Genomic DNA, 27897 nt, shown 5'->3' with positions numbered 1-27897 from the left:
TCAAAATCGAATTGTATTTTATTACAAAACAAGTGCAACACACATACAGTACAAGTCAGGTAGCCAAACAGCGACGTGATTGTGAGTGTGTGTGGTTGAACTGTGTCCACACTACTAAGCTGAGGCAAACCAAGCTATACTGAGCCTGCCTGGTTATTCATCCTCCAGGAACCGTGCAGACCTGAAAAAGATCAGTTCAGCTGCAGTTGGCGTGTTTGGGTGGGGACTTGGCTGCAGCCTGCAGGGTCCTCCGGGCCATCTCCAGGGCCCCTTCCTTTGTCTTGTTCCCCCCGATGAAGCCTCCGGCGTGGACGAAGACACAGTCGGGGATCCCACTGAGCTCCGACAGGGCATCATCACGCACCCCACGCCACTCCTCCAACAGAGACAGCCTGGGACAGACACACAGAGGGACATGGTCAGTACAGGCAGGTTGGACACAGAAGGGGACAGAGGGACATTGTCAGTACAGGCAGGTTGGACACAGAGGGGGACAGAGGGACATTGTCAGTACAGGCAGGTTGGACACAGAGGGGGACAGAGGGACATTGTCAGTACAGGCAGGACGACAGGCAGGTTGGACACAGAGGGGGGGCAGAGGGATATGGTTAAGCACACAGAGTACTGGAACACAGTTCAAGTCACACCTAACGCTAAGGCTGATTCCACAACACACTGTTGTTCACGACCACGTGGCCCTCCAGGCTTTAGTCATAGGCTATAGCTGGCTACTTGCTCGGGGCAGGAAGGACACACAGAGGGGAGCAGCGGTAGCCTGGTGCCAGAGAGATTTCTACAGTGTTATTGTTGCCAATAACCGTAGGAGTTGGCAAGACAGCACAAACAGATCTGGGACCAGGCTAAGACAGAGGGATCATGTCAGGACACTGAGGACAGCAGGATGGACACACAGAGAGTGACTGCCCAGGAAAGGATCTCCCGAGTGGCGCAGTGGTCTAAGGCACTGCATCGCAGTGCTAGCTGAGCCACTAGAGATCCTGGTTCGAATCCAGGCTCTGTCGTAGCCGGCCGCGACCGGGAGACCCATGGGGCGGCGCACAATTGGCCAAGCGTCGTCCAGGGTAGGGGAGGGAATGGCTGGCAGGGAGGTAGCTCAGTTGGTAGAGCATGGCGTTTGCAACGCCAGGGTTGTGGGTTCGATTCCCACGGGGGGCCAATATAAAAAAATAAAAAAAATAATAATGTATGCACTCACTAACTGTAAGTCGCTCTGGATAAGAGCGTCTGCTAAATGACTAAAATGTAAATGTAAAGGGAAACAGTCAGGCCCTGTCATAGGCCGTAGCTGGCTAGGGTCAGGCCCTGTCATAGGCCGTAGCTGGCTAGGGTCAGGCCCTGTCATAGGCCGTAGCTGGCTAGGGTCAGGCCCTGTCATAGGCCGTAGCTGGCTAGGGTCAGGATGGACACACAGGTAAACAGAGGGAAGTCCTAAGGGACAGACTAGTCTCTCTAGACATCCGGGTTGTTAACACGTCTCTACGTCAGTTTGGCATAGAGGAACTACGTCACTGAATAAAATACTAAACAGTAACTAGGAAGATGGAGATCACAGAGGTTATATTTAATGTGTGCATTTCACAAGTGGCTAGTTTGCAATTGCATGAACCATCTTCGCTAAAACCACTGTAAAGGTTTTGTCGACAAAACTTTGAGTTGCCGGTCTGAAGGGGACCCACCCCGGAACATTCTCTGTCCCCTTTATCGAAGTTACCAAGAGAGTCAGTCACTGCTGTTGCCTAGGGTCAGGTTTACAATATACAGGCAGGATGGACTTACACAGGGACACCAATAACGGGGTCAGAGACCAATTAGACAAGCCTATAGGCCTCAGTTTCTAATGACACATACAGGGAGGGCGGAGGGAAGAGGTCAGAACAGACAACATGCGCACACAGAAACTCAAGACTGGCAGGGGGAGGGGGATACAGTCCAACAACATAGCATCTAGAATACAAGCCAAATGCATTGCTTCATTCTAGGTGACGTGGTAATGTGAACTCTGGAACACCTCATCCCCATTCTGTAACAGTACACAGATCTACCTGACACTCCAGTCCAGGCGCTAGTACTGGGCTATACCTGGGCAAGGGGCCCAGAGTTTTCCCCCAACCAGGTTATGGTAGGTTGTAACTAGGGGCCAAGAGTTTTTCCTGGTCGTCATGTGACGTGGTGTGGAAAAGGAAACACATGGTCAGCCCCAGATAAGCCCACACACACACACACACACACACACTCGCTCACTCGTCACTCCCTTGCCCGCTCAGCAATATGGCCACTGTCCTGTGCATTCTTCTCTAAGGAGCTTTTCTCATTGACAAAAGTATGAAGGAGAGGCAGCATTACGACATGTCAATTGACATAATATGTACTTTAACTTCTCAATTCACAGTCTCAACGGAACGTCATGTGCCGCGAGAGGGTCCGGCGCTTGGCAACAGACATTTACCGTAAATATCCCTACGAAATATCCCAGCATAGCCACTAGCCAAGCATGCCTCAACCATGCAAGCAACTTTTCATTTTAACGATATTACACGTTCGAAAAATGGAACCAAACCAGATTACACTCTTGAGTAATGCAGCAATTCACAAGCTTTTGCAGACAATTCAGGGTTTATTCTGTCACCTGTAGGCTTCCCACATTACATTAGCTTCAAGACAAAAGCACAGAGTTGCTAACATGTCTTCATCAAGTACCGTTAGCCTATCAAAAATGAATGATTAGGCATTCTACCCATTTCATACCAATATAAAAAAAGGTACATTAGGTTTACTACCCATCTCATACCAATATAAAAGTATATTAGGTCTACCTTACAAGTCAAGCTTCATTTTTATCAATATCTTGCAAATCATGTGGCCTACATGTGGTAAAAGAAAATTGCGACTCAAAACGTAGGTAAAATATATAAGTGAATTCACTGGGGAGTTGTACCCCACTACCTCATCTCTGTACCCCACACATACAATTATCTGTAAGGTCCCTCAGTCGAGCAGTGAATTTCAAACACTTCAACCACAAAGACTAGGGAGGTTTTCCAATGCCTCGCAAAGGGCACCTATTGGTAGATGGGTAAAAAAAAAAAAAAGCAGACATTGAATATCCCTTTGAGCATGGTGAAGTTATTAATTACACTTTGGATGGTGTATCAATACACCCAGTCACTACAAAGATACAGGCATCCTTCCTAACTCAGTTGCTGGAGAGGAAGGAAACCACTCAGTGATTTCACCATGAGGCCAATGGTGACTTTTAAACAGCTACAGAGTTTAATGGCTGTGAAAGGAGAAAGCTGAGGATGGATCAACAACATTGTAGTTACTCCACAATACTAACCTAATTGACAGAGTGAAAAGGAAGCCTGTACAGAATAAAAATATTCCAAAACATGCATCCTGTTTGCAACAAGGCACTAAAGTACTTTTTGTCCTGAATACAAAGTGTTGAATTGTATTTGCCCCAAACATAACACATGACTAAGTACCATTCTCCATATTTTCAGGCATAGACGTAGCTGCATCATGTTATGGGTATGCTTGAATTGTTAAGGACTGGGGAGTTCAGGATATAAAAAGAAACGGAATGGAGCTAAGCATGGAGCTAAGCATGGAGCTAAGCATGGAGCTAAGCATGGAGCTAAGCACAGGCGAAATCCAAGAGGAAAACCCAGTTCAGTCTTCATTCCACCAGACACTGGGAGATGAATTCACCTTTCAGCAGGACAATAAACTAAAACACAAGGCCAAATCTACACTGGAGTTGCTTACCAAGAAGACAGTGAATGTTCCTGAGTGGCCGAGTTACAGTTTTGACTTAAATCTGCTTGACAATCTATGGCAAGACCTGAAAATGGTTGTCTAGCAACGATCAACAACCGATTTGACAGAGTATGAAAAGTTTAGAAAATAATCAAATGGGCTTATATTGTGGAAAGTTGTTAGAGACCCAGAAAGACTGTTGTCATCGCTGCCAAAGGGGATTCTAACATGTACTGACTGAGGGTGTTGAATACTTATGTAATCAAGAGATGTGTATATATATATATATATATATTGTGACGTCACGAGAGGCTACACAGCTTTCAGCGGGATTGCTCAAGTAGTGCAAGGAGACAAGGTTCAAACAAAACAAGGATTTTATTATAGGTCTTGGGAAATTAACGAAAATATAACAAAATTCTGTTCTCTTGTGGCTCTTTAAGGGTTAACAGTTCAGGGATGTCTCTTCCACATCCAAAGTCATAACTCTCACTCGCTCAGATAACTTTTCCCCAGCCTTACTGTAGTCCACGTTGCAGCTAGTGGCCAACCCAGCAAAAAGTCCTTCCAAATGTCTCTCACGTATTTCCACAGGTGCATATATCCAAAGGTGAGTATTTCCCAAAGGTAAGTATCTCCAAATCCTTAGATTCCTCATGGAAGTGGACGTGCAGCACTCTTGTCCTCCAGAGAGCCCAGGTTGGAGACTGTGTCTCTTCCCTTCCCAAACCTTCAGCTCATCAGCTCCTCATTTGTTTCAGCTGCGTGGGAAGATTGGCCATAGAGGGGTGGAGTTCCCGACCATACCAGCAGATGGAGCCATAGCTGTCTGGGTTTGCAGCCACCTCAGGGGATGTAACGTCCCTCCAGGACACAGCCTCTCGTGACATCACACATCCCCCTCCTCGGGACCGACGTCCTCGTCGGGGTAAAGGCAGCGAAGAAGGCATCACGCCGGGAGAGGGCGTCCGCATTGCCGTGGTGCTTGCCAGCCTGCTCTCTCTTCAACTCCTCCACCTCTAGGACCAGGGACTCAGCCTCCTGTTGTCTCTCCTTGAGTTTCTTACTGAACGCATCAGCCTTGGTTTTAGCAGAGTTTAGCTTCTGTTGAGCAGCTTTCAGTTCCTTCTCTCTCTCTGCCTCCGCATTCTTCATCTTGTTCTCCAACACCTTGTACTTCTCCTCTGCCTTTTTCTGGACCTCCTTACTACTGCGCAGGGTCTCCTCACACTCCTCGATGGTCCTGCGCAGCCTCTCCAGCTCCTCCTGTTGCTTATGGAAGGAGCTCTGTTGGAGTTTAGCCTGGAGGATATCTAACTCTTCTGTCTTCATGTCTAACTGTTGCTTTAACAAACGATACCTCTCAGTGGTCCCCTTCAGACCAGACAGTTCTTTGTCCAGATTCTGTAGCTCCGTCTCTGTGTCGGTCTGGGCACCTGCCATCCCTATCAAAGCCCGGGCGGGAGTGAGTAACTCGGAGGATTGCACCGGAGCCTTCCCAGGATGAGTCTTGCCTCTCCGTTTCGAGGTACTCGGGTTATCCTCTCCTGAGACTCTCTCCAGAGTGGGTAAAAGGCTGGGCAGTCTCGTCCCAATTAGGACAGGGACGGGGGAGGGGAATCAACCACCCCCGCCGTCGTGTGTATGGTTCCCCCGTGTGCTGGTCATTGTAAGTTCAGTAATGGGGTATTCTCTGGTGTCCCCATGGACACAGGAAACTGGGAGGACTTTCCCGGGGTCAGACACGTTGGGCCCACCAAATCCTTACGCACCAGGGTGGCCCGGCTACCAGAATCCAGTAAGGCCTCCACATCATGGTGATTCACAGTTACTGGGCAGGTGGGGGTCGATCTGGGCCGCCATCTACGACTCCCAAGAGCGAGGCAAAACGGTGTGTGGGTGCTGAGCTGGAGGACTCGCGCAGTGGGCATAGGTTCCTCGGCTGGTTTCCCACACTGCCAGGAGATATGTCCCATCTCCCCACACCGGTAACACTGTCGAGTTTCCCCCTCCTGGTGTACTCTTCTTGGACCCGCCTGGTTTCTGGCTCCCCCTGGAGCCGGGATAAGTCCTGACGTGGCTGGGTTCGAGACCTTGGGGTCCTTTGGACGGGGTTCTTCCCATTTGTGGTGGGGCCGCCCTCCTGGGGTCTTTTCGGGAAGCATTCAGCATCTCCGCTGTGGCCTGGTACTTTTCCACAGCTTCCACGGTCAGATCAGCCGTGGTCAAGGCCTGTTGACTGATGAACCGTTTTGCCTCATAAGGCAGGGCGCGTAGGTAACGATCCACCACAACGGCCTCCACCACCGCCGCTGCTGTATTCCTCTGCGGATCCAGCCATTTCCTTGCGATTCGGACAAGTTCATGCATCTGCGCCCGAGGAGGTTGGTCTGGTTGGAAGGTCCAACTGTGAAAGCGCTGGGCCATACCAAACTTTGTGAGTCCATATCTGCTGAGGATCTCAGACTTCAGGGCATCATAGTCAGTAACCTGGTCAGGGCCCAGGTCCGGACAGCATTCAGCGATTCCCGGTTAGAAAGGGGGCTAACAGACCAACCCACTGTTGCTTGGGCCAGGCTTCCCTAGTGGCCGTGGCCTCAAATGCATGCAGGTATGCCTCAATGTCATCGGTAGCTCCCATCTTAGATATAAAGTCACTTGCCTTTATTGGGCGGGTATTTTGGACCACCCTCTGTCTCTGCAACTGCAACTCCTCTGCCTTCAGAAGGTTGGCTTTCTTTTGCTCCTCCAAGAGAGCCACGTTTGCTTGCATCTGGGCTTGCTGGCCAGCAACAAGGGCTTTCAATATGTCCTCCATTTCAGTCGGCGGGGAGCCTACGGCCAACTTGGAAAACTGGGTGATCAAACCTTCGGTATCCTCCTCTGACATGCACTATTAACGCTGAGCGTGCCTGTATTCTCCACCATCTGTGACGTCACGAGAGGCTACACAGCTTTCAGCGGGATTGCTCAAGTAGTGCAAGGAGACAAGGTTCAAACAAAACAAGGATTTTATTATAGGTCTTGGGAAATTAACGAAAATATAACAAAATTCTGTTCTCTTGTGGCTCTTTAAGGGTTAACAGTTCAGGGATGTCTCTTCCACATCCAAAGTCATAACTCTCACTCGCTCAGATAACTTTTCCCCAGCCTTACTGTAGTCCACGTTGCAGCTAGTGGCCAACCCAGCAAAAAGTCCTTCCAAATGTCTCTCACGTATTTCCACAGGTGCATATATCCAAAGGTGAGTATTTCCCAAAGGTAAGTATCTCCAAATCCTTAGATTCCTCATGGAAGTGGACGTGCAGCACTCTTGTCCTCCAGAGAGCCCAGGTTGGAGACTGTGTCTCTTCCCTTCCCAAACCTTCAGCTCATCAGCTCCTCATTTGTTTCAGCTGCGTGGGAAGATTGGCCATAGAGGGGGTGGAGTTCCCGACCATACCAGCAGATGGAGCCATAGCTGTCTGGGTTTGCAGCCACCTCAGGGGGATGTAACGTCCCTCCAGGACACAGCCTCTCGTGACATCACAATATATATATATATAACATACACACACACACAGTGGGGAAAAAAAGTATTTAGTCAGCCACCAATTGTGCAAGTTCTCCCACTTAAAAAGATGAGAGAGGCCTGTAATTTTCATCATAGGTACACGTCAACTATGACAGAAAATGAGAAAAAGAAATCCTGAAAATCACATTGTAGGATTTTTAATGAATTTATTTGCAAATTATGGTGGAAAATAAGTATTTGGTCAATAACAAAAGTTTCTCAATACTTTGTTATATACCCTTTGTTGGCAATGACACAGGTCAAACGTTTTCTGTAAGTCTTCACAAGGTTTTCACACACTGTTGCTGGTATTTTGGCCCATTCCTCCATGCAGATCTCCTCTAGAACAGTGATGTTTTGGGGCTGTCGCTGGGCAACACGGACTTTCAACTCCCTCCAAAGATTTTCTATGGGGTTGAGATCTGGAGACTGGCTAGGCCACTCCAGGACCTTGAAATGCTTCTTACGAAGCCACTCCTTCGTTGCCCGGGCGGTGTGTTTGGGATCATTGTCATGCTGAAAGACCCAGCCACGTTTCATCTTTAATGCCCTTGCTGATGGAAGGAGGTTTTCACTCAAAATCTCACGATACATGGCCCCATTCATTCTTTCCTTTACACGGATCAGTCGTCCTGGTCCCTTTGCAGAAAAACAGCCCCAAAGCATGATGTTTCCACCCCCATGCTTCACAGTAGGTATGGTGTTCTTTGGATGCAACTCAGCATTCTTTGTCCTCCAAACACGACAAGTTGAGTTTTTACCAAAAAGTTATATTTTGGTTTCATCTGACCATATGACATTCTCCCAATCCTCTTCTGGATCATCCAAATGCACTCTAGCAAACTTCAGACGGGCCTGGACATGTACTGGCTTAAGCAGGGGGACACGTCTGGCACTGCAGGATTTGAGTCCCTGGTGGCGTAGTGTGTTACTGATGGTAGGCTTTGTTACTTTGGTCCCAGCTCTCTGCAGGTCATTCACTAGGTCCCCCCGTGTGGTTCTGGGATTTTTGCTCACCGTTCTTGTGATCATTTTGACCCCACGGGGGTGAGATCTTGCGTGGAGCCCCAGATCGAGGGAGATTATCAGTGGTCTTGTATGTCTTCCATTTCCTAATAATTGCTCCCACAGTTGATTTCTTCAAACCAAGCTGCTTACCTATTGCAGATTCAGTCTTCCCAGCCTGGTGCAGGTCTACAATTTTGTTTCTGGTGTCCTTTGGCAGCTCTTTGGTCTTGGCCATAGTGGAGTTTGGAGTGTGACTGTTTGAGGTTGTGGACAGGTGTCTTTTATACTGATAACAAGTTCAAACAGGTGCCATTAATACAGGTAACGAGTGGAGGACAGAGGAGCCTCTTAAAGAAGAAGTTACAGGTCTGCGAGAGCCAGAAATCTTGCTTGTTTGTAGGTGACCAAATACTAATTTTCCACCATAATTTGCAAATAAATTCATTAAAAATCCTACAATGTGATTTTCTGGAGAAAAAAAATCTCAATTTGTCTGTCATAGTTGACGTGTACCTATGATGAAAATTACAAGGTAAGTGGGAGAACTTGCACAATTGGTGGCTGACTAAATACTTTTTTCCCCAACTGTATATAAGTATGTGGACACCCCTTCAAATTAGTGGATTCGGCTAGTTCGGCCACACCTGTTGCTGACAGGTGTATAAAATCGAGCACACGGCCATGCAATCTCCATAGACAAACATTGCCAGTTTGTCAAATTTCTGCCCTGCTAGAGCTGCCCCGGTCAACTGTTATTTTGAAGTGGAAAAGTTTAGGAGCAACAACGGCTCAGCAGCGAAGTGGTAGGCCACACAAGCTCACAGAACGGGACCGCCGAGTGCTGAAGCACGTAGCAAGTAAAACAATAGTCTGTCCTCGGTTGCAACACTCACTACCGAGTTCCAAACTGCCTATGGAAGCAACGTCAGCACAAGAACTGTTCATCGGGAGCTTCATGAAATGGGTTTAAATGGCTGAGCAGCCGCACACAAGCCTAAGATCACCACACGCAATGCCAAGCGTCGGCTGGAGTGGTGTAAAGCTTGCCGCCATTGGACTCTGGAGCAGCGGAAACTCATTCTCTAGAGTGATGAATCATGCTTCACCATGGCAGTTTGACGGACTAATCTGGGTTTGGCGGATGCCAGGTGAACGCTACCTGCCCCAATGCATAGTGCCAACTGTAAAGTTTGGTGGAGGAGGAATAATGGTCGGGTGCTGTTTTTGATGGTTCGGGCTAGCCCCCTTAGTTCCAGTGAAGGGAAATATTAACGCTACAGCATGCAATTACATTCTAGACGGTTCTGTGCTTACAACTTCGTGGCAACAGTTGGGGAAGGCCCTTTCCTGTTCAGCATGACAATGCCCCCGTGCACAAAGCGAGGTCCATACAGAAATGGTTTGTCGAGATCAGTGTGGAAGAACTTGACTGGTCTGCACAGAGCCCTGACCTCAACCCCATCGAACACCTTTGGGATGAATTGGAACGCCGATTGCGAGCCAGGCCTAATTGCCCAAAATCAGTGCCAGACCAGACCAATGCTCTTGCGGCTGAATGAAAGCAAATCTCCGCAGCAATGTTCCAACTCGGTCCTGCCCCCACGTTTTGGTTTTTGCCCTAGCACTACACAGTGGATTCAAATAATCAAAGCTTGATGAGGAGTTGGTTATTTGAATCAGCTGTGTAGTGCTAAGGCAAAAAACTAAATGTGCACCCGGGGGCCCCAGGACTGAGTTTGGGAAACCCTGATCTAGTGTGTGTATATATAAATCATTAGGGACGAGTATCGGGTAGAGACGTAGCAAGTTCAAGTGTTCATTTTATTTTTTTAAAGGTATAGCCGAGGGTATTCTCTCGAAACCTCTAGAGAATCTGTTGTAATGTTAAAAGGGTCTAATACGGTGGAAGAGGACGAATGGAATTGGAGAGGAATGCAACATGGTGCTTTCTCAGTCAATATCCAATCTCACAGGAGGGAGGAGAGATGGGCTCGACAAGCAGGAACAAGTCAAGCGTGAACGGAGGATGGATAGCTAGGGATGAAGAGGGGTTGGAATTCATTAATGAAGACGGTGATTAAGGGAAACCGTAACTAGGGCACCCGCTGATTTCATGAATTTTGACACCATTTTATTTCTGTATAATAATAATAATAATAATAATAATAATTCACAAGATAATCTAGTAGGCTTTGAGCCCCAATCCTTTATAATCTTGAATAATTCCACTGAATAACTATACAGTATTCCCAGAACAGACACAGCGAAGGAAAGGTAGACTGGAACGATGATAAGTAGGAGGCCAAACGTTTCTGAATGAAAGAGAGAGAGACTGATTCTCAAGACTGATCAACAACCAGCCGCACAATTAGGCTACCAAATGGAAATGGAACAAGCAGCGGATTCCCTGATTACCACCCGGGTCTTGCTTATTTCTATCAGCTATCATGCACTTGTTACCCCAAATAACACCTTATTCCCTATTCGGTGCACTACTTTTGACCAGGACCCATTGGGCTCTGATTAAAAGTAGTGCACTATAAAGAGAATAGGGTTATTACATGCACTTGCTAGTCTTCTTCAGTGCCTTCCGTTATATTTTCTTTCAGACAAGTCGCATTTATACATGACACAGAGGGTGTTATATTGAAATATCTCACTGGTTGAGTTTAGTGAATCAACGACACCCTCTGTCTGCACTAGATAGGCTATGTATTAATAATAATAATAATAATAATAATAATAATAATAATAATAAGATTGCATTTATATAGCACATTTCCACCTACAGTAGGTGCTCAAAGTGCTTTTACATAGTAAGGGGGAATTCCCCACATCTACCCCCAGTGTGTAGCACCCACTTGGATGATGCCATGGCAGACATTTTGTGCCAGAACACCCACCACACATCAGCTATCAGGTGGAGAGGTGAGGAGTGATATATGCCAATTGGGAATCAGGGGGCTGATTAGTGGGAATTTAGCCAGGACACTGGGGGTTACCAGCCCTACTCATACGGTAAGTGCCATGGGAATGACCACAGAGAGTCAGGACATCGGTTTAACATGTTATCCGAAAGACGGCAACCAAGGCAACCAATGTCCCCTTCACACACACATTCTGATTCTGACAACAATAGAGTGCTGAAAAATAACCAATGCGATATCAAGAAGACAAAACCCAATCCTCTCTGGATAACTGACAATACTGTTGTTTTAATAGAATCCCTACAGAAAGTCCACAGGTGAATAATTGTTTATTGTATAGATAACATTTTAAATGAATAATCAACTCTATCAAAAAATCGGATGAAATTATAGATGTAGCAAAGTCAAGAAATGACTTGAAATATATAAATTGCATTTTAACCTCCAGATAGTGAACTCAAAATACTGAAAATAAATTCCTTGATTGCTGTTTAAACAAAATGTACCCCAATCCTGCAAAAAGACTACCACATTTCCTGGTGTGATGAGTGGTGATAGAAATAGCCTATTCTGTGCAGGTGGTGTTTACGTACTAGAGACACAGGTGATAACAACACTTCCTGCTTTCCTGAAGGAGCGGATTCGACAGCAGCTACTTGCTGGGAGAATCATGCTTCCCTCAAGCGCTGCCATCTGGATCCACAGGCTGCGTTTCAATCCACCATCATGTTCCCATCCCTTTAACCTCGTTCGCCTCCCTCCGACACAGCCATCTGGAGGTTAAAGCTCTATTCGAAATCTTTCAAAACACTTTCAGCATTTGCTCTAGCCTGTCTGAAGTGTCAGATGGGTGGGGTTTGCAGTTTTGCGACTATTCTATTGGTTCCAATTCGCCAGGCAAACGCAGCAAAGCCCAGCTAAAGTATTTGAATCCAGGTCTGGTTGTCAGGCATTGTCAGCACCAACACTAAGCATAACATTCAACTTAAATGGAAAGCTTAGCAGTGTCTCTTACAATCTTTTATTCTGCCCACTGTCAGGTGCTGGGTCATACTAGCGGAAAACCAATTCTAATGAGTGGAGAGAAAGAAAGAGGAGAGAGGATGGAGAGAGAAATAGGGAGGAGAGAGAGAGGGAGGAGCGAGATAGGGAGGAGAGAGAGAGGGAGGAGCGAGAGAGAGGGAGGAGAGAGAGGGAGGAGCGAAAGAGAGAGGGAGGGAGGAGCGAGAGAGAGAGGAGCGAGCGAGAGAGGGAGGACAGAGAAAGAGGAAAAAGAGAAAGAGGGATGAGAGAGAGAGGAGAGAGGGAGGAGAGACAGAAGAGAGGGAGGATAGGGAGAGAAAGAAAGGAGAGGGAAAGAGGAGAGAATAAGGAGAGCGAGAGAGAGGGAGGGAGGAGAGAGGGATGAAGGGAGGAAAGAGAGGGAGGAGCAAGAGAAGGAGGATAGAGAGGGAGAGGCAAATAGGAGAGCGAGAAAGAGAGAGGAGAGAGAGAGAGGAGAGAAGGAGGAGAGAGAGGAGGGAGGAGAGAGGGAGGAGGAGAGAGAAAGAGGAGAGCGAGGGAGAGAGAGAAAGAGGAGAGCGAGAGAGAGGGAGGGAGGAGAGAGGGAGAAAGAGAGAGAGGAGCGAGAGAGAGGAGAGGAGGGAGAGGAGAGAGGGAGGGAGAGAGAAAAGGAGGAGAGAGAGGAGCGAGAGAGAGGAGAGGAGGGGGGGGGGAGAGAGAAAAGGAGGAGAGAGGAGAGAGAGGAGAGAGGGAGAAGAGCGAGAGAGAGAGGAGAGAGAGAGAGGAGAGGGAGGAGAGAGAAAGGAGAGAGGGAAGAGAGAGAGGGAGGAGAGAGAGAAGAGAGATGGGGAAGAGAGAGGGAGGAGAGATGGGGAAGAGAGAGGGAGGAGAGATGGAGGAGAGAGGGATGGAGGAGAGAGAGGGATGGAGGAGAGAGAGGGATGGAGGAGAGAGAGGGAGGAGAGAGAGGGAGGGAGGAGAGAGAGGGGGGAGGAGAGAGAAAGTACAAAGAGGAGAGAGGGAGGAGAGAGAGGAGAGAGGGAGGAGAGAGGGGAGGAGAGAGAGAGGGAGGGAGGACAGAGAGAGGATGGACAGCGAGAGGGAGGAGAGAGGAGAAAGAGAGGGAGGAGAGAGAGGAGAGAGAGAGAGAGGGAGGAGAGAGGAAGGAGAGAGAGCGGGAAGAGAGGGAGGGAAGAGAGAGAGCGGGAGGAGAGAGAGAGGGAGAGAGAGCGGGAGGAGAGAGGGAGGAGAGAGAAAGAGGAGAGAAGAGAGAGGGAGGGAGGAGAGAGAGAGAGAGGAGGGAGAAAGAGAGAGAGAGAGGAGCGAGAAAGAGAGAGAGAGGAGCGAGAAAGAGAGAGAGAGGAGCGAGAAAGAGAGAGAGAGGAGCGAGAAAGAGAGAGAGAGGAGCGAGAAAGAGAGAGAGAGGAGGGAGAGGACAGAGGGAGGGAGAGAGAAAATGAGGAGAGAGGGGAGCGAGAGAGAGGAGAGGAGGGAGAGAGAAGAGAGGGAGGAGAGAGAGAAGAGAGGGAGGAGAGAGAGAAGAGAGAGAGGGAGGAGAGAGAGAGGAGAGAGGGAAGAGAGAGAGGGAGGAGAGAGAGAGGGAGGAGAGAGGGAGGAGAGAGAGGGAGGAGAGATGGAGGAGAGAGGGATGGAGGAGAGAGAGGGAGGGAGGAGGAGAGGAATGGAGAGAGGGATGGAGGAGAGAGAAAGTACAGAGAGGAGAGAGGGAGGAGAGAGAGAGGGAGGAGAGAGAGGAGAGAGAGGAGAGAGGGAGGAGAGAGAGAGAGGGAGGAGAGAGAGAGGAGAGAGGGAGGAGAGAGAGGGAGGAGAGAGAGGGAGGAGAGAGAGGGAGGAGAGAGAGGGAGGAGAGGGAGGGAGGGAGAGAGGGAGGAGAGGGAGGGAGGAGAGAGAAAGTACAGAGAGGGAGAGAGGGAGGAGAGAGAGGAGAGAGAGAGAGAGGGAGAGGAGCGAGGAGCGAGAGAGGGAAGGAGGGAGGGAGGGAGGGAGGGAGGGAGGGAGGGAGGGAGGGAGCGAGGGAGGGAGGGAGGAGCGAGGGGCGAGAGGGAGGAGAGAGGGAGGAGAGAGAGAGCGAGGGATGAGCAAGAGAGGGATGAGCGAGAAAGAGGAGAGAAAAAAGAGGGAGGAGAGATGGGGAAGAGAGAGGGACAAGAGAGGGAGGAGAGATGGGGAAGAGAGAGGGAGGAGAGAGGGAGGAGAGACGGAGGAGCGAGAGAGAGGAGCGAGAGAGAGGAGAGGGAGAGAGAGAGAGAGAGGAGAGAGAGAGGGATGAGAGAGAGGGAGGAGAGAGGGAGGAGAGACGGAGGAGCGAGATAGAGGAGCGAGAGAGAGGAGAGGGAGAGAGAGAGAGAGAGGAGAGAGAGAGGGATGAGAGAGAGGGAGGAGAGAGAGAGAGAGGGAGGAGAGAGAGAGAGAGGGAGGAGAGAGGGAGGAGAGAGAGAGAGAGGGAGGAGAGAGAGAGAGGGAGGAGAGAGGGAGGAGAGAAGAGAGGGAGAGAGAGAGAGAGGAGCGAGAAAGTGTGAGGATTTAGGCTACTTTTTGTCCTACATTATCCTCCCTAATCCAGAAAATGGGACAATCATTTTTTATTTGATTATTTATAATACATAAACATTTTACACCAGGCAACAGATACATATACCAAAATTGCCAAGGATTATATACACAAAGTCAAAAGACTTGTTTCCATTGTGGTCCTCTATTAATGTGTACCGCATACCACCCCATTATGAACGATGAATATGTACCACATACCACCCCATTATGAATGATGAATATGTACCACATACCACCCCATTATGAATGATGAATATGTACCACATACCACCCCATTATGAATGATGAATATGTACCACATACCACCCCATTATGAATGATGAATATGTACCACATACCACCCCATTATGAATGATGAATGTGTACCACATACCACCCCATTATGAATGATGAATGTGTACCACATACCACCCCATTATGAATGATGAATGTGTACCACATACCACCCCATTATGAATGATGAATGTGAGCCACATACCACCCCATTATGAATGATGAATGTGAGCCACATACCACCCATTATGAATGATGAATGTGAGCCACATACCAGTGAAATACCTGTAAGTATGCCCTGACTGCAAGAGAAAGATATAAAACAAGAGGAGAGAACTTCAACATAATTTAATCCATTATCACCAATATCCTTTTGACCTGCAGGAGAAGCAATCCACTTCAGAATTGCGTCGTAAATTATTTACTAAAATAATCTGCCGCAAAGAATTACTTATCCACGAATAACTGATTGGAAACTGTAAGTGTGATTTCTGCTAGAGGGGAGAACATGGATATGTGCACCGTTTATAAATGTAAACGATGTGTGTGTCTGTACTCCAAATGCACCTTTCAAACCAGAACTATGATAATTAACTAAAGCAAACTGCATTAAATAACATTCAGCACTCTGTATTAGAATATATTTGCATATCAAAACATAGGTTCATATTTTCCTCATGGGTTATGAACAACATGAGATGACATTTGTTCCAAACATGTTCCATCTCTCTGTTTTACCAATGATCCCAGCCAATCAGCAGAGGGCTGTTTTACCAATGACACCAGCCAATCAGCAGAGGGCTGTTTTACCTAGTGACCCCAGCCAATCAGCAGAGGGCTGTTTTACCAATGACACCAGCCAATCAGCAGAGGGCTGTTTTACCTAGTGACCCCAGCCAATCAGCAGAGGGCTGTTTTACCTAGTGACCCCAGCCAATCAGCAGAGGGCTGTTTTACCTAGTGCCCCCAGCCAATCAGCAGAGGGCTGTTTTACCTAGTGACCCCAGCCAATCAGCAGAGGGCTGTTTTACCTAGTGACCCCAGCCATTCAGCAGAGGAGAGAGTCGGTCTGTCCGTCTGTATTTTCTGTCTGTGTGAATCACAAACACCTAGGACAGTATAATTGTGAAATGGCCGCCAGTCTACACATTATGCCATCATTGACTTGAATAGGGACGCCCGTTCTATTCATTTTATTTATATGGCAGCACATGCATTCAGGAGCGAAGGAGAAGAGAAAAGGTGCATCAAAATTAAATTAAATGTTGAACGGTTATTACGGAGACCGTGATCATTTGGCTGGCTAATTACTATCATCCAAAATGCCCTGATCGTCAGAACCCTAGCGACACCTTACATAGGAAGAAGTTCCTCCCTTAGCTACAAACCTACAACTCAGGAAACTGCTCCTTCCCTAGCTACAAACCTACAACTCAGGAAGCTGTTCCTTCCCTAGCTACAAACCTACAACTCAGGAAGCTGTTCCTTCCCTAGCTACAAACCTACAACTCAGGAAACTGCTCCTTCCCTAGCTACAAACCTACAACTCAGGAAGCTGTTCCTTCCCTTAGCTACAAACCTACAACTCAGGAAGCTGTTCCTTCCTTAGCTACAAACCTACAACTCAGGAAGCTGCTCCTTCCCTAGCTACAAACCTACTACTCAGGAAGCTGTTCCTTCCCTAGCTACAAACCTACAACTCAGGAAGCTTCTCCTTCCCTAGCTACAAACCTAAAACTCAGGAAGCTGTTCCTTCCCTTAGCTACAAACCTACAACTCAGGAAGCTGTTCCTTCCCTAGCTACAAACCTACAACTCAGGAAGCTGTTCCTTCCCTTAGCTACAAACCTACAACTCAGGAAGCTGATCCTTCCCTAGCTACAAACCTACAACTCAGGAAGCTGTTCCTTCCCTAGCTACAAACCTACAACTCAGGAAGCTGTTCCTTCCCTAGCTACAAACCTACAACTCAGGAAGCTGTTCCTTCCCTAGCTACAAACCTACTACTCAGGAAGCTGTTCCTTCCCTAGCTACAAACCTACTACTCAGGAAGCTGTTCCTTCCCTTAGCTACAAACCTACAACTCAAGAAGCTGTTCCTTCCCTAGCTACAAACCTACAACTCAGGAAGCTGCTCCTTCCCTAGCTACAAACCTAAAACTCAGGAAGCTGTTCCTTCCCTTAGCTACAAACCTACAACTCAGGAAGCTGTTCCTTCCCTAGCTACAAACCTACAACTCAGGAAGCTGATCCTTCCCTAGCTACAAACCTACAACTCAGGAAGCTGTTCCTTCCCTAGCTACAAACCTACAACTCAGGAAGCTGCTCCTTCCCTAGCTACAAACCTACAACTCAGGAAGCTGTTCCTTCCCTAGCTACAAACCTACAACTCAGGAAGCTGTTCCTTCCTTAGCTACAAACCTACAACTCAGGAAGCTGTTCCTTCCCTAGCTACAAACCTACAACTCAGGAAGCTGTTCCTTCCCTAGCTACAAACCTACAACTCAGGAAGCTGTTCCTTCCCTAGCTACAAACCTACAACTCAGGAAGCTGTTCCTTCCCTAGCTACAAACCTACTACTCAGGAAGCTGTTCCTCCCTTAGCTACAAACCTACAACTCAGGAAGCTGTTCCTTCCCTAGCTACAAACCTACAACTCAGGAAGCTGTTCCTTCCCTAGCTACAAACCTACAACTCAGGAAGCTGTTCCTCCCTTAGCTACAAACCTACAACTCAGGAAGCTGTTCCTCCCTTAGCTACAAACCTACAACTCAGGAAGCTGTTCCTTCCCTAGCTACAAACCTACAACTCAGGAAGCTGTTCCTTCCCTTAGCTACAAACCTACAACTCAGGAAGCTGTTCCTTCCCTTAGCTACAAACCTACAACTCAGGAAGCTGTTCCTTCCCTAGCTACAAACCTACAACTCAGGAAGCTGTTCCTTCCCTAGCTACAAACCTACAACTCAGGAAGCTGCTCCTTCCCTAGCTACAAACCTACAACTCAGGAAGCTGTTCCTTCCCTTAGCTACAAACCTACAACTCAGGAAGCTGTTCCTTCCCTAGCTACAAACCTACAACTCAGGAAGCTGTTCCTCCCTTAGCTACAAACCTACAACTCAGGAAGCTGTTCCTTCCCTAGCTACAAACCTACAACTCAGGAAGCTGTTCCTTCCCTTAGCTACAAACCTACAACTCAGGAAGCTGTTCCTTCCCTAGCTACAAAGGAGGGAGGGTCCAGGTAATTTACTAACATCCTCATAGCGATCATATGACTAGTTCACACAGCAGTCTTGACAGTCCACCTTGGTTTACAACCATCACACCCAACAACACTATCCACATGACTAACACAACGCTGTTGAAGTCAGTCCGGTAGCACCGCCTCAACTTCAAAAATGTTTTCTCCTGTTTGCACCGTAAACGTTGAGGGGACCAATAGATAGAGTAGACTATAACGTTGGGCACTATGTAGGCAGCCATTAACATTTAGGGTGCCATTTGACATGTGCCCAGTGTGTCTTGTGGTGGTGGATGTATGGTTTGTAGTCTGACAGGGACACACTGGACCCTCCACTAGTTCACTACACCTATAGGCAACTATAAAGATGCTATCTAGAACATAAAAGGATTCTTCAGATATCCCCATAGGAGAACCCCTTTTTGGTTCCTGGTAGAACCCTTTCCATAGAGGGTTCAACTTAGAACCAAAAAGCATTCTCCTATGGGGACAGTTGAATAACCCCTTTTTTCTAAGAGTAGTGTGCTACATTTATAGGGAACGATAAAGTAGTGCACTAGATCTGGTTAGTGTACACTACCTGTTATTGAAGGTGTGCAGACCGGCTGGGACACACTGGACTCTCCACTGTCCGTTCTGGTCAGGGTAGAGGACAAACTTAATGGAGGTGTCCACGCCCAGCTCTTTCTCCAGGGAAAACAGGTGCTCCTTCCAGGGGCAACCACCCTGAGGGAACACCACTACCTCACCACTGGGGTCCACCTGGATGGACACAATCAATCAATCACATTTATTCATGAAGTCCTATTTACATCAGCAGTGGTCACAAAGTGCTTTGCAGACTCAAACACTGCATCGACAACTTTTGGTGACACACACACAAGCACCCAAACACCGCATCAATACCTACAATATGGTGACATTTAATAGCATCTCACGCGAACACTTTGCATTAATATCTGTAGTGTTACCACACTTAAACCGGTGCATTAACGCTGTAACTACATGTGTAACATACATGTCATTTATTTTAAAACAGACAAAGTACTTCTGGGGAGAACCAACATGACAGACGGTGTCATCAGAACAGCGCCCCCTGTCCGCTACCTAATGAAAGTGAATATCTGCATGTCTGTGGTAGGGACTGTACCTGGTTCCTCATCTGTACAGCTCCCTCCACCACCACACGGGCAGGAAGCCAGGAGTTCTGGTAGAAGTCAACCCGGTCCAGGAACTCTGCTCCTACCATGGCCAGGGCCTTGTGGAAGCCCTCCTAACACACACAACATGAGGAGACAACATGAGGAGACAACATGAGGAGACAACAGGAGGAGGAGCCAACAGGAGGAGGAGCCAACAGGAGGAGGAGCCAACAGGAGGAGGAGCCAACAGGAGGAGGAGCCAACAGGAGGAGGAGCCAACAGGAGGAGGAGCCAACAGGAGGAGGAGCCAACAGGAAGCGCCAACACAACATGAGACAGGAGATATCAGGAGACAGAAGGTGACAACAGGAGATATCAGCAGTCTTGCAGCACATGCTGGGATAGCACTACAGCTGCTGAAGTAGATACAGGTAACAAACATTTTTCTGCAAGGAAAACTAAAGGCCACTAACAGACAGACACTCATTTATATTCAACTTTTATACGTTTTCATATTTCCAAACGAGATCTTGAATGGAAAAAAATTAAGAAATCCTTTTTGGAAAACCACAATTGTACTGTTAAAAATCCTTTCAGTTGATGTGAACAGTCACCTTTCCTCTCCAGTCGAAGCTGATTCAGACAGACAAGTTTAATACTCAGCCTCGGATGATCCATTAGGGAGCAATGGCAGAATGAAGTCTCTCTGAGCACTCCCGAGTCAGTCAGTCCCTGTCAGTCCCTGTCAGTCAGTCAGTCTCTCTCTCAGTCTCACTCTCTGTCTCACTCTCTCAGTCAGTCTGAGTCTCTCTCTGTTAGTCTCTCAGTCAGTCTCACTCTGTCAGTCAGTCTCAGTCTGTCAGTCAGTCTCTCAGTCAGTCAGTCAGTCTCACTCTGTCAGTCAGTCAGTCAGTCAGTCAGTCAGTCTCAGTCTGTCAGTCAGTCAGTCAGCTCAGTCAGTCAGTCAGTCAGTCTCAGTCTGTCAGTCAGTCAGTCTCTCTGTCAGTCAGTCAGTCTCTCTGTCAGTCAGTCAGTCTCTCTGTCAGTCAGTCAGTCTCTGTCAGTCTTAGTCAGTCTCTCTCTCAGTCTCACTCAGTCAGTCTGAGTCTCTCCCTCTCGGTCAGTCTCAGTCAGTCAGTTTCAGTGTCTCTGTCAGTCAGTCTCAGTTTCTCACAGACTGTTCTCACAAACACACACACTACTGCTCCCAGTTACAGCACTGATGTGCATGTACGCACACGCTAGCGCAAACATAATGAAGCACACACACACGCTCTCACACACAAATGTTCACAAACTCCACCCACACAGCACTGTAATCTCCTGGCATCTAGCTGAGCGTGCGTGTGGTGTGTGAGTGAGTGAGCGCGTGGCAGCTGAGAGTTGGGACAGACAGGACGAGAAGTGCAGGAGGAAAAATCCATGACATTTTTTTCCCAATCAAAAAGTGACAGGGTGACAATTGACTGGATCAGGAAGTCACAGGGTCGTGGTGTAGCGCAGCCAGTCACAATCCACCGTGCCTTTCCAGGGTATAATAAACCAATAGAATCAACGACCAGCCGCTCTCCAGGAGAAGTAAGTGCTGCTGGTCTAAGACAGGTGTGGAAAATGGAGGAAGAAGGCAGTTTTTTTCCCCTGCCCTCCCCACCTGAGCCAGATGATAAATCACACAGAGGTGTTTGACCTACTTGTCCAATCGGTGTACAGAGTTTAAAGGGCGACTGCACTTCCTGATTTGGCCTCGTTTTAGATTTGGTTCATTAAGAAATGCTAGTGGCCATGACTGAATTCAAATGTGAGTTGGTTTCTGGGTGTGGTTTCATGTGGGTGTTCACGGGTGGGAAGAGTTAGACAAATTATTTTGCCAATTAGCTTCAGCTGGCTGGTGTGTAACCGTGGCAAAGTTGGTTTGACTTTGGATAGCCTATCTCCAGGGCTAGTTGGGGACCGTCAATAAATTATACAATGTAAATGAGAACATTTTCATTTTGCACACTTTTTAGTTCTCATTCAAATGTTTTCAATAATTGTATATGAATTTCTACAATTTATAGTTGGTTTGAGGTTAAGGTCATTGTAAAATAATTGCACATGTAACATGCACATTGTCTAATTTACAGATGGCGCCTGACTAGCCCCGTAGGGATATCCAAAGTCAACCCAAATTTACCACAGGCATTACGATTGGGTCACGTCCAGCTGCACTCCGAATAGATGATTACTTGTGTGCTGCCAGTTGTGGGCATTTGAACAGCATTGTAACAAACCCAACCTTCACTTACAGTCACGACCACAACCTTCACTTTCAGTCACGACCACAAGTCTCACAAGACACCATTTTGGACGAGACTGACTTTATTACCAAAAGTATCATATTTACCCTTTGTAGTCAATTTGGACAGTATAATACATGTTTCTGACATATCAATGCCACATAGGCTGTTTCTAAATGGGAAGTTGGTTTTTAGGGGCATTGCTCTTTAATGGTTCAACATCCTCCTGTAGACGCTAAACGCTTGCCTTACTCACAGGCCCTGTGTGTGTGTGTGTGTGTGGGGGGGGGGGTATACCGAGCAGGTCCGTTGCCCCTGTTGGATTCAGACGTATCGACTCAGGAAGAAGAGATTCATTCAACCAGACAGCCTGGCAGGGCCTTAGAGTTATTCAGAAACACTGGCAGAGCTCAAATCTCTCCTTCTCGGAGCTGCTTTTGGTGCTGTTTTGACACCACAACAGTGCTAACGTTGGCCTATATTAATAGGCATATGTGCAGACACACACAGCTGTAGTAACTGAAGGCTGGTCTCCAGCCCTTGGATAGGTGATGTTTCTACACACTGACTAACCTCTGTGTCCTGGCTCTTGCTGTTCCAGCGTGGGTTAAGGTGTCCGACGCGGGCGCTGAGCATGGTAGACACAGCGTAGCGAGCCTCTCCATCATACTGGGAGATCCCGTTGTCCACAGCATCCACCTCCTCCACCAAGTTCTCATACAGCTACAGAGACAGAACAGAGAACGTTACATCCACCGAGTTCTCATACAGCTACAGAGACAGAACAGAGAACGTTACATCCACCGAGTTCTCATACAGCTACAGAGACAGAACAGAGAACGTTACATCCACCGAGTTCTCATACAGCTACAGAGACAGAACAGAGAACGTTACATCCACCGAGTTCTCATACAGCTACAGAGACAGAACATGGCAGAGAGGTTATCAATAGGGCAGGAGGTTTTCCCTGACCCCCCCCCCCCCCCACCCACAGTCTCATTCTCACCTTATCATAGAGCACCTCCAGCTGTCGGTCTCTTTCCTTTAGGGAGGTGAGCTGAGCCAGGACCCTCCGGCCAAAATGCAGGTAGACCAAACCAGCCGAGCTCAACTTGGTCACCCAGGGCTTCTCTGGACACAGGCTGTGGAACGTCTCAGAGAACGTCCTGCATAACCAGAGAGCAGCACACAAAAATACGTTACGTCTCCATCTTGTAGAAACCTCCCCTTCCCCTGCATAATCTACAGCCTCTATGATTATGCTAATCCCCTGTGTTCATGGTCCATCAGATATGTGGCTACAGGCTGCTGAATGTGCCCCTAAACGTCCTGGACAGACAGCAGCACACCAACCCATCACTCACTCGGTCTTATTCAAATTCTAAAGCTTTATTGTCCCTGAAGGATCTGGACAGACAGCAGCACACCCATCATACTTATCTAAACTCTAAAAGCTTTATTGTCCATCAACTTTATATAAGAAAGAAAAGCGTTAATTTGGCTTGAGGCTAGTCTCCTCCACCCCAGCCGTTCTTGGTTTCATCAGAATAAGAGCAGGGTGTGACGTCTGTCTTCTAAAGACTATCTGGAGGATAAGAGCAGGGTGTGACATCTGTCTTCTAAATACTATCTGGAGGATAAGAGCCGGGTGTGACGTCTGTCTTCTAAAGACTAGTTGGAGGATAAGTGCAGGGTGGGACATCTGTCTTCTAAAGACTATCTGGAGGATAAGTGCAGGGTGTGACGTCTGTCTTCTAAAGACTATCTGGAGGATAAGTGCAGGGTGTGACGTCTGTCTTCTAAAGACTATCTGGAGGATAAGTGCAGGGTGTGACGTATGTCTTCTAAAGACTATCTGGAGGATAAGAGCAGGGTGGGACTTCTTGTCTTCTAAAGACTATCTGGAGGATAAGTGCAGGGTGGGACGTCTGTCTTCTAAAGACTATCTGGAGGATAAGAGCCGGGTGTGACGGCTGTCTTGTAATACTATCTGGAGGATAAGAGAAGGGTGTGACGTCTGTCTTCTAAAGACTATCTGGAGGATAAGTGCAGGGTGTGACGTCTGTCTTGTAAGACTATCTGGAGGATAAGTGCAGGGTGTGACATCTGTCTTCTAAAGACTATCTGGAGGATAAGTGCAGGGTGTGACATCTGTCTTCTAAAGACTATCTGGAGGATAAGAGCCGGGTGTGACGTCTGTCTTCTAAAGACTAGTTGGAGGATAAGAGCAGGGTGTGACGTCTGTCTTCTAAAGACTATCTGGAGGATAAGAGCAGGGTGTGACATCTGTCTTGTAAGACTATCTGGAGGATAAGTGCAGGGTGTGACGTCTGTCTTCTAAAGACTAGCTGGAGGATAAGAGCCGGGTGTGACGTCTGTCTTCTAAAGACTATCTGGAGGATAAGAGCAGGGTGTGACGTCTGTATTGTAAGACTATCTGGAGGATAAGTGCAGGGTGGGACGTCTGTCTTCAAAGGACTATCTGGAGGATAAGTGCAGGGTGGGACGTCTGTCTTCTAAAGACTAGTTGGAGGATAAGAGCAGGGTGGGACATCTGTCTTCTAAAGATTATCTGGAGGATAAGTGCAGGGTGTGACGTCTGTCTTCTAAAGACTATCTGGAGGATAAGTGCAGGGTGTGACGTCTGTCTTCTAAAGACTATCTGGAGGATAAGTGCAGGGTGTGACGTATGTCTTCTAAAGACTATCTGGAGGATAAGAGCAGGGTGGGACTTATTGTCTTCTAAAGACTATCTGGAGGATAAGAGCAGGGTGTGACATCTGTCTTGTAAGACTATCTGGAGGATAAGTGCAGGGTGTGACGTCTGTCTTCTAAAGACTAGCTGGAGGATAAGAGCCAGGTGTGACGTCTGTCTTCTAAAGACTATCTGGAGGATAAGAGCAGGGTGTGACGTCTGTCTTGTAAGACTATCTGGAGGATAAGTGCAGGGTGGGACGTCTGTCTTCTAAGGACTATCTGGAGGATACGTGCAGGGTGGGACGTCTGTCTTCTAAATACTATCTGGAGGATAAGTGCAGGGTGGGACGTCTGTCTTCTAAAGACTAGCTGGAGGATAAGAGCAGGGTGTGACGTCTGTCTTCTAAATACTATCTGGAGGATAAGTGCAGGGTGGGATCTAGGGATGGGGGGGGTGGGGCAAATCGATACAGTAGAGTATCGCAATATTATTGACGATATTATATCGATTCTTTTAAACCTTTTTTTTTTTTTTTTTTGCTAGGTAGTGAACGTTAGCTAGCGCCACCTGAGATAGCAGCTAGACATAATAACGGGAGGGAGGGAGAATGGAGAAGCTTAATTATCTCTCCTACCTGCTGGGGGGAAAGACCTCTGGCATTTCCATACCAATCATTAGACAGACAGGCAGATTAAGCCTTATAAAAAATACATGATTTCTCTCTTATTTCAAAATCTGTTTATGCACAATGCAATAGACCTAGAACAGACACTTGCCAAAAGTAAATGTATGCTATGTCAGTGTACCTTATATAAATCCACATCTCTGCAATCATGGGCTCTAAGACTACAGCTTGTGGTTGGTGTCAGTATGTTATCCTGTAGAGGCGAAGGTCGAGTCATGTGTCCTCTGCCCCCAATGTGTCGGAGGAAACACCGTTCAACTGACGACTGAAGTCAGCCTGCAGGCGCCCGGCCCGCCACAAGGAGTCGCTAGAGCGTGATGAGCCTTAGTAAAGCCCCCCTCGTCCAAACCCTCATAACGCTGGGCCAATTGTGCGCCGCCCTATGGGACTCCGGTCAAGGCCGGTTGTGACACAGCCTGGGATCAAACCCGGGTCTGCAGTGATGCCTCAAGCACTGCGATTCAGTGCCTTAGCCCGCCGCGCCACTCGGGAGGCCTTATATGTTATTTTCAAAGGTAGACTGGCTCTGGCAGCTAAAACAGCCAAATACTCCATCTAAACCTGCATCAATTCTCAATTGCGAAACAGTTCTGGAAATATAAAGCCCTTTACTTTCATATCACATCAAACTAATTTCAAATGCAAAATACAAACTTACTGTACACTGTTTTAACCAGCTTTATCACAATTGCACATTTCTGGCGACCTTCTTCCGTTACACACAGGTGTTTGGAGTATTCTAGATAGAGGGACCACTTGTGCTAATTAACTGTCTTCCGCAAACACGCGCCGTAACATGGAGATATGGCCATGTGGGAACACTAACCCTATAAAAGGTGTGTATCATTTTAACGTTTAGTTTTTTTTAAATAATTTCTCGCTGATATGAAAGATAAGGTCCTTATGCTTCCAAAACTGTACCACAAGCGATGCGTGTTACTGTTCATACCGAGCGCCGGGGCTCTTAACAAAACTCCCCCGTAAAGAAGACGCCTTCGTCCAATGACTTGTGTGTAATGTAATGGAACTGAGAGTCATGATCAAGGACTAGGTATACTGTACCGGTATATTCTAAAATCTTTGACTGTACCTCTGATGATGGTCATAGAGATGCTTCTTGGGGTCAAACTCTCCGCCCACATCCACCACGATGTCACACTTGGCGAGCTCGGCAGGGTCCCGAGTTCTGACTATCTCAGCATCCTGAGAAGAAAAAAAAATGAAATGCAGCAGAAATTACTAAAATATCAATATCAAGACGAATGTCCAAGATATTGGATCATCTCTGAAGCTGGAGACTTATCTCCCTCACTAACTTTAAGCGTCAGTTCTCAGAGCAGCTTACCGATCACTGCACCTGTACACAGCCCATCTGTAATTAGCCCACCCAACTACCTCATCCCCAGATTGTTATTTATTTTGCTCATTTGCACCCCGGTATCTCTATTTGCACATCATCTTCTGCACATCTATCACTCCAGTGTTAATACTAAATTGTAATTATTTTGCACTATGGACTATTTATTACCTTAACTCCATAACTTACTACATTTGCACACTGTATATATATTTTCTGTTGTATTTTTGACTGTAGGTTGTTTACATTTTACATTTTAGTCATTTAGCAGACGCTCTTATCCAGAGCGATTTACAGTTATGTTAATCCCATGTGTAACTCTGTGTTGTTGTTGTTTTTATCGCACTGCTTTGCTTTATCTTGGCCAGGTCGCAGTTGTAAATGAAAACTTGTTCTAAACTGGCCTACCTGTTTAAATGAAGGTGAAAAAATAAAATAAAAATATAAGGAGCTGTGGAATCATTTTAGCTGAGCTTGCCTGGTGAACCGGCTGGGGGAAGCTAAAAGGAATGCACCCAAGAATGATTAAGTGTCTTATCTTGGAGAGAGAGGACCATGTGGTTTAATGAAATTCAATCTGATTGAGCGTTATACAATGCTGAGCCGGGTGAGTTTACGCCACAAGTACAGTAGCTAGTAGTTAGCTGGCATTAGAACATATTAGCTATCTAGCGAACTCTTGTCTTTGCCGGGGTGTAAGAAACATTCATCATGCATTAATATTAACCATCTAGTTACCTTCAAAATCGAAAAAATAAATGTTATGCACCTTGTACTCCGGGAGCTGGTGAAGGAAGAAACAGGCTAGCACTTCATCACAATGAAATGTCCCGTTATGGGTGCCGATTCTTTTAGCAGACATGTTTTCTGTGCAGAGTCGCTTGGGTTGGTGTGACATGTATCTTCGTATTGCAACTGGTATACTGTCCCTAACTGGTATATTTCTATAAACACTAGTAAACACTGAAGTTCGGATAGTGAATTTCAACAGGTTCGGCGCTAACATGAAGTTAGCGGCTACACACGCTGCTGATGATGATGAGACGGACTGCAATTTCAGACGGACTGGCGACGTGCCGGATATGGCGTAGCTCTTCTTCTTCTTCTTCTTCTTCTTCTTCTTTGGCGTTTAACGGTGGTTGGCATCTAATATGTTGCATTACCGTCCCCAACTGGACTATAATATAAATTTACATTTACATTTAAGTCATTTAGCAGACGCTCTTATCCAGAGCGACTTAAATCAATTGAACTTTGTGATAAATGATGGGAAAAGGGTAAAACTCAAAACAAAAAAAACAAAAAAAACTTCCAACTACCCCTACACTCATTAAAAACCCACTACCCAGTTCCACTACTTTGACCCTATCTGCTCCTGCACAATGCC

At 47.1% G+C, this 27897-nt stretch overlaps 1 protein-coding gene across 1 annotated transcript; it reads right to left on the bottom strand.

Moving 5' to 3' along the window:
• On the bottom strand, positions 1 to 27591 carry myg1 (myg1 exonuclease). Its single transcript, XM_041887398.2, has 7 exons — positions 27280 to 27591; positions 26244 to 26356; positions 22777 to 22936; positions 22344 to 22493; positions 19503 to 19625; positions 18933 to 19114; positions 1 to 392 (listed from the first exon to the last, which is right to left on the bottom strand). Exons 1-7 carry the CDS (start codon positions 27514 to 27516, stop codon positions 197 to 199), a joined length of 1161 nt encoding a protein of 386 aa, XP_041743332.1. The 5' UTR covers positions 27517 to 27591; the 3' UTR covers positions 1 to 196.
• Between the last annotated feature and the right edge of the window lie 306 nt (positions 27592 to 27897).

Source organism: Coregonus clupeaformis, chromosome 10 (genome assembly GCF_020615455.1).
Source record: "Coregonus clupeaformis isolate EN_2021a chromosome 10, ASM2061545v1, whole genome shotgun sequence".
Lineage (NCBI taxonomy): Eukaryota > Metazoa > Chordata > Actinopteri > Salmoniformes > Salmonidae > Coregonus > Coregonus clupeaformis.
The sequence above is the reverse complement of the archived record's forward strand: the minus strand, read 5'-3'. Positions and strand labels throughout refer to the sequence as shown.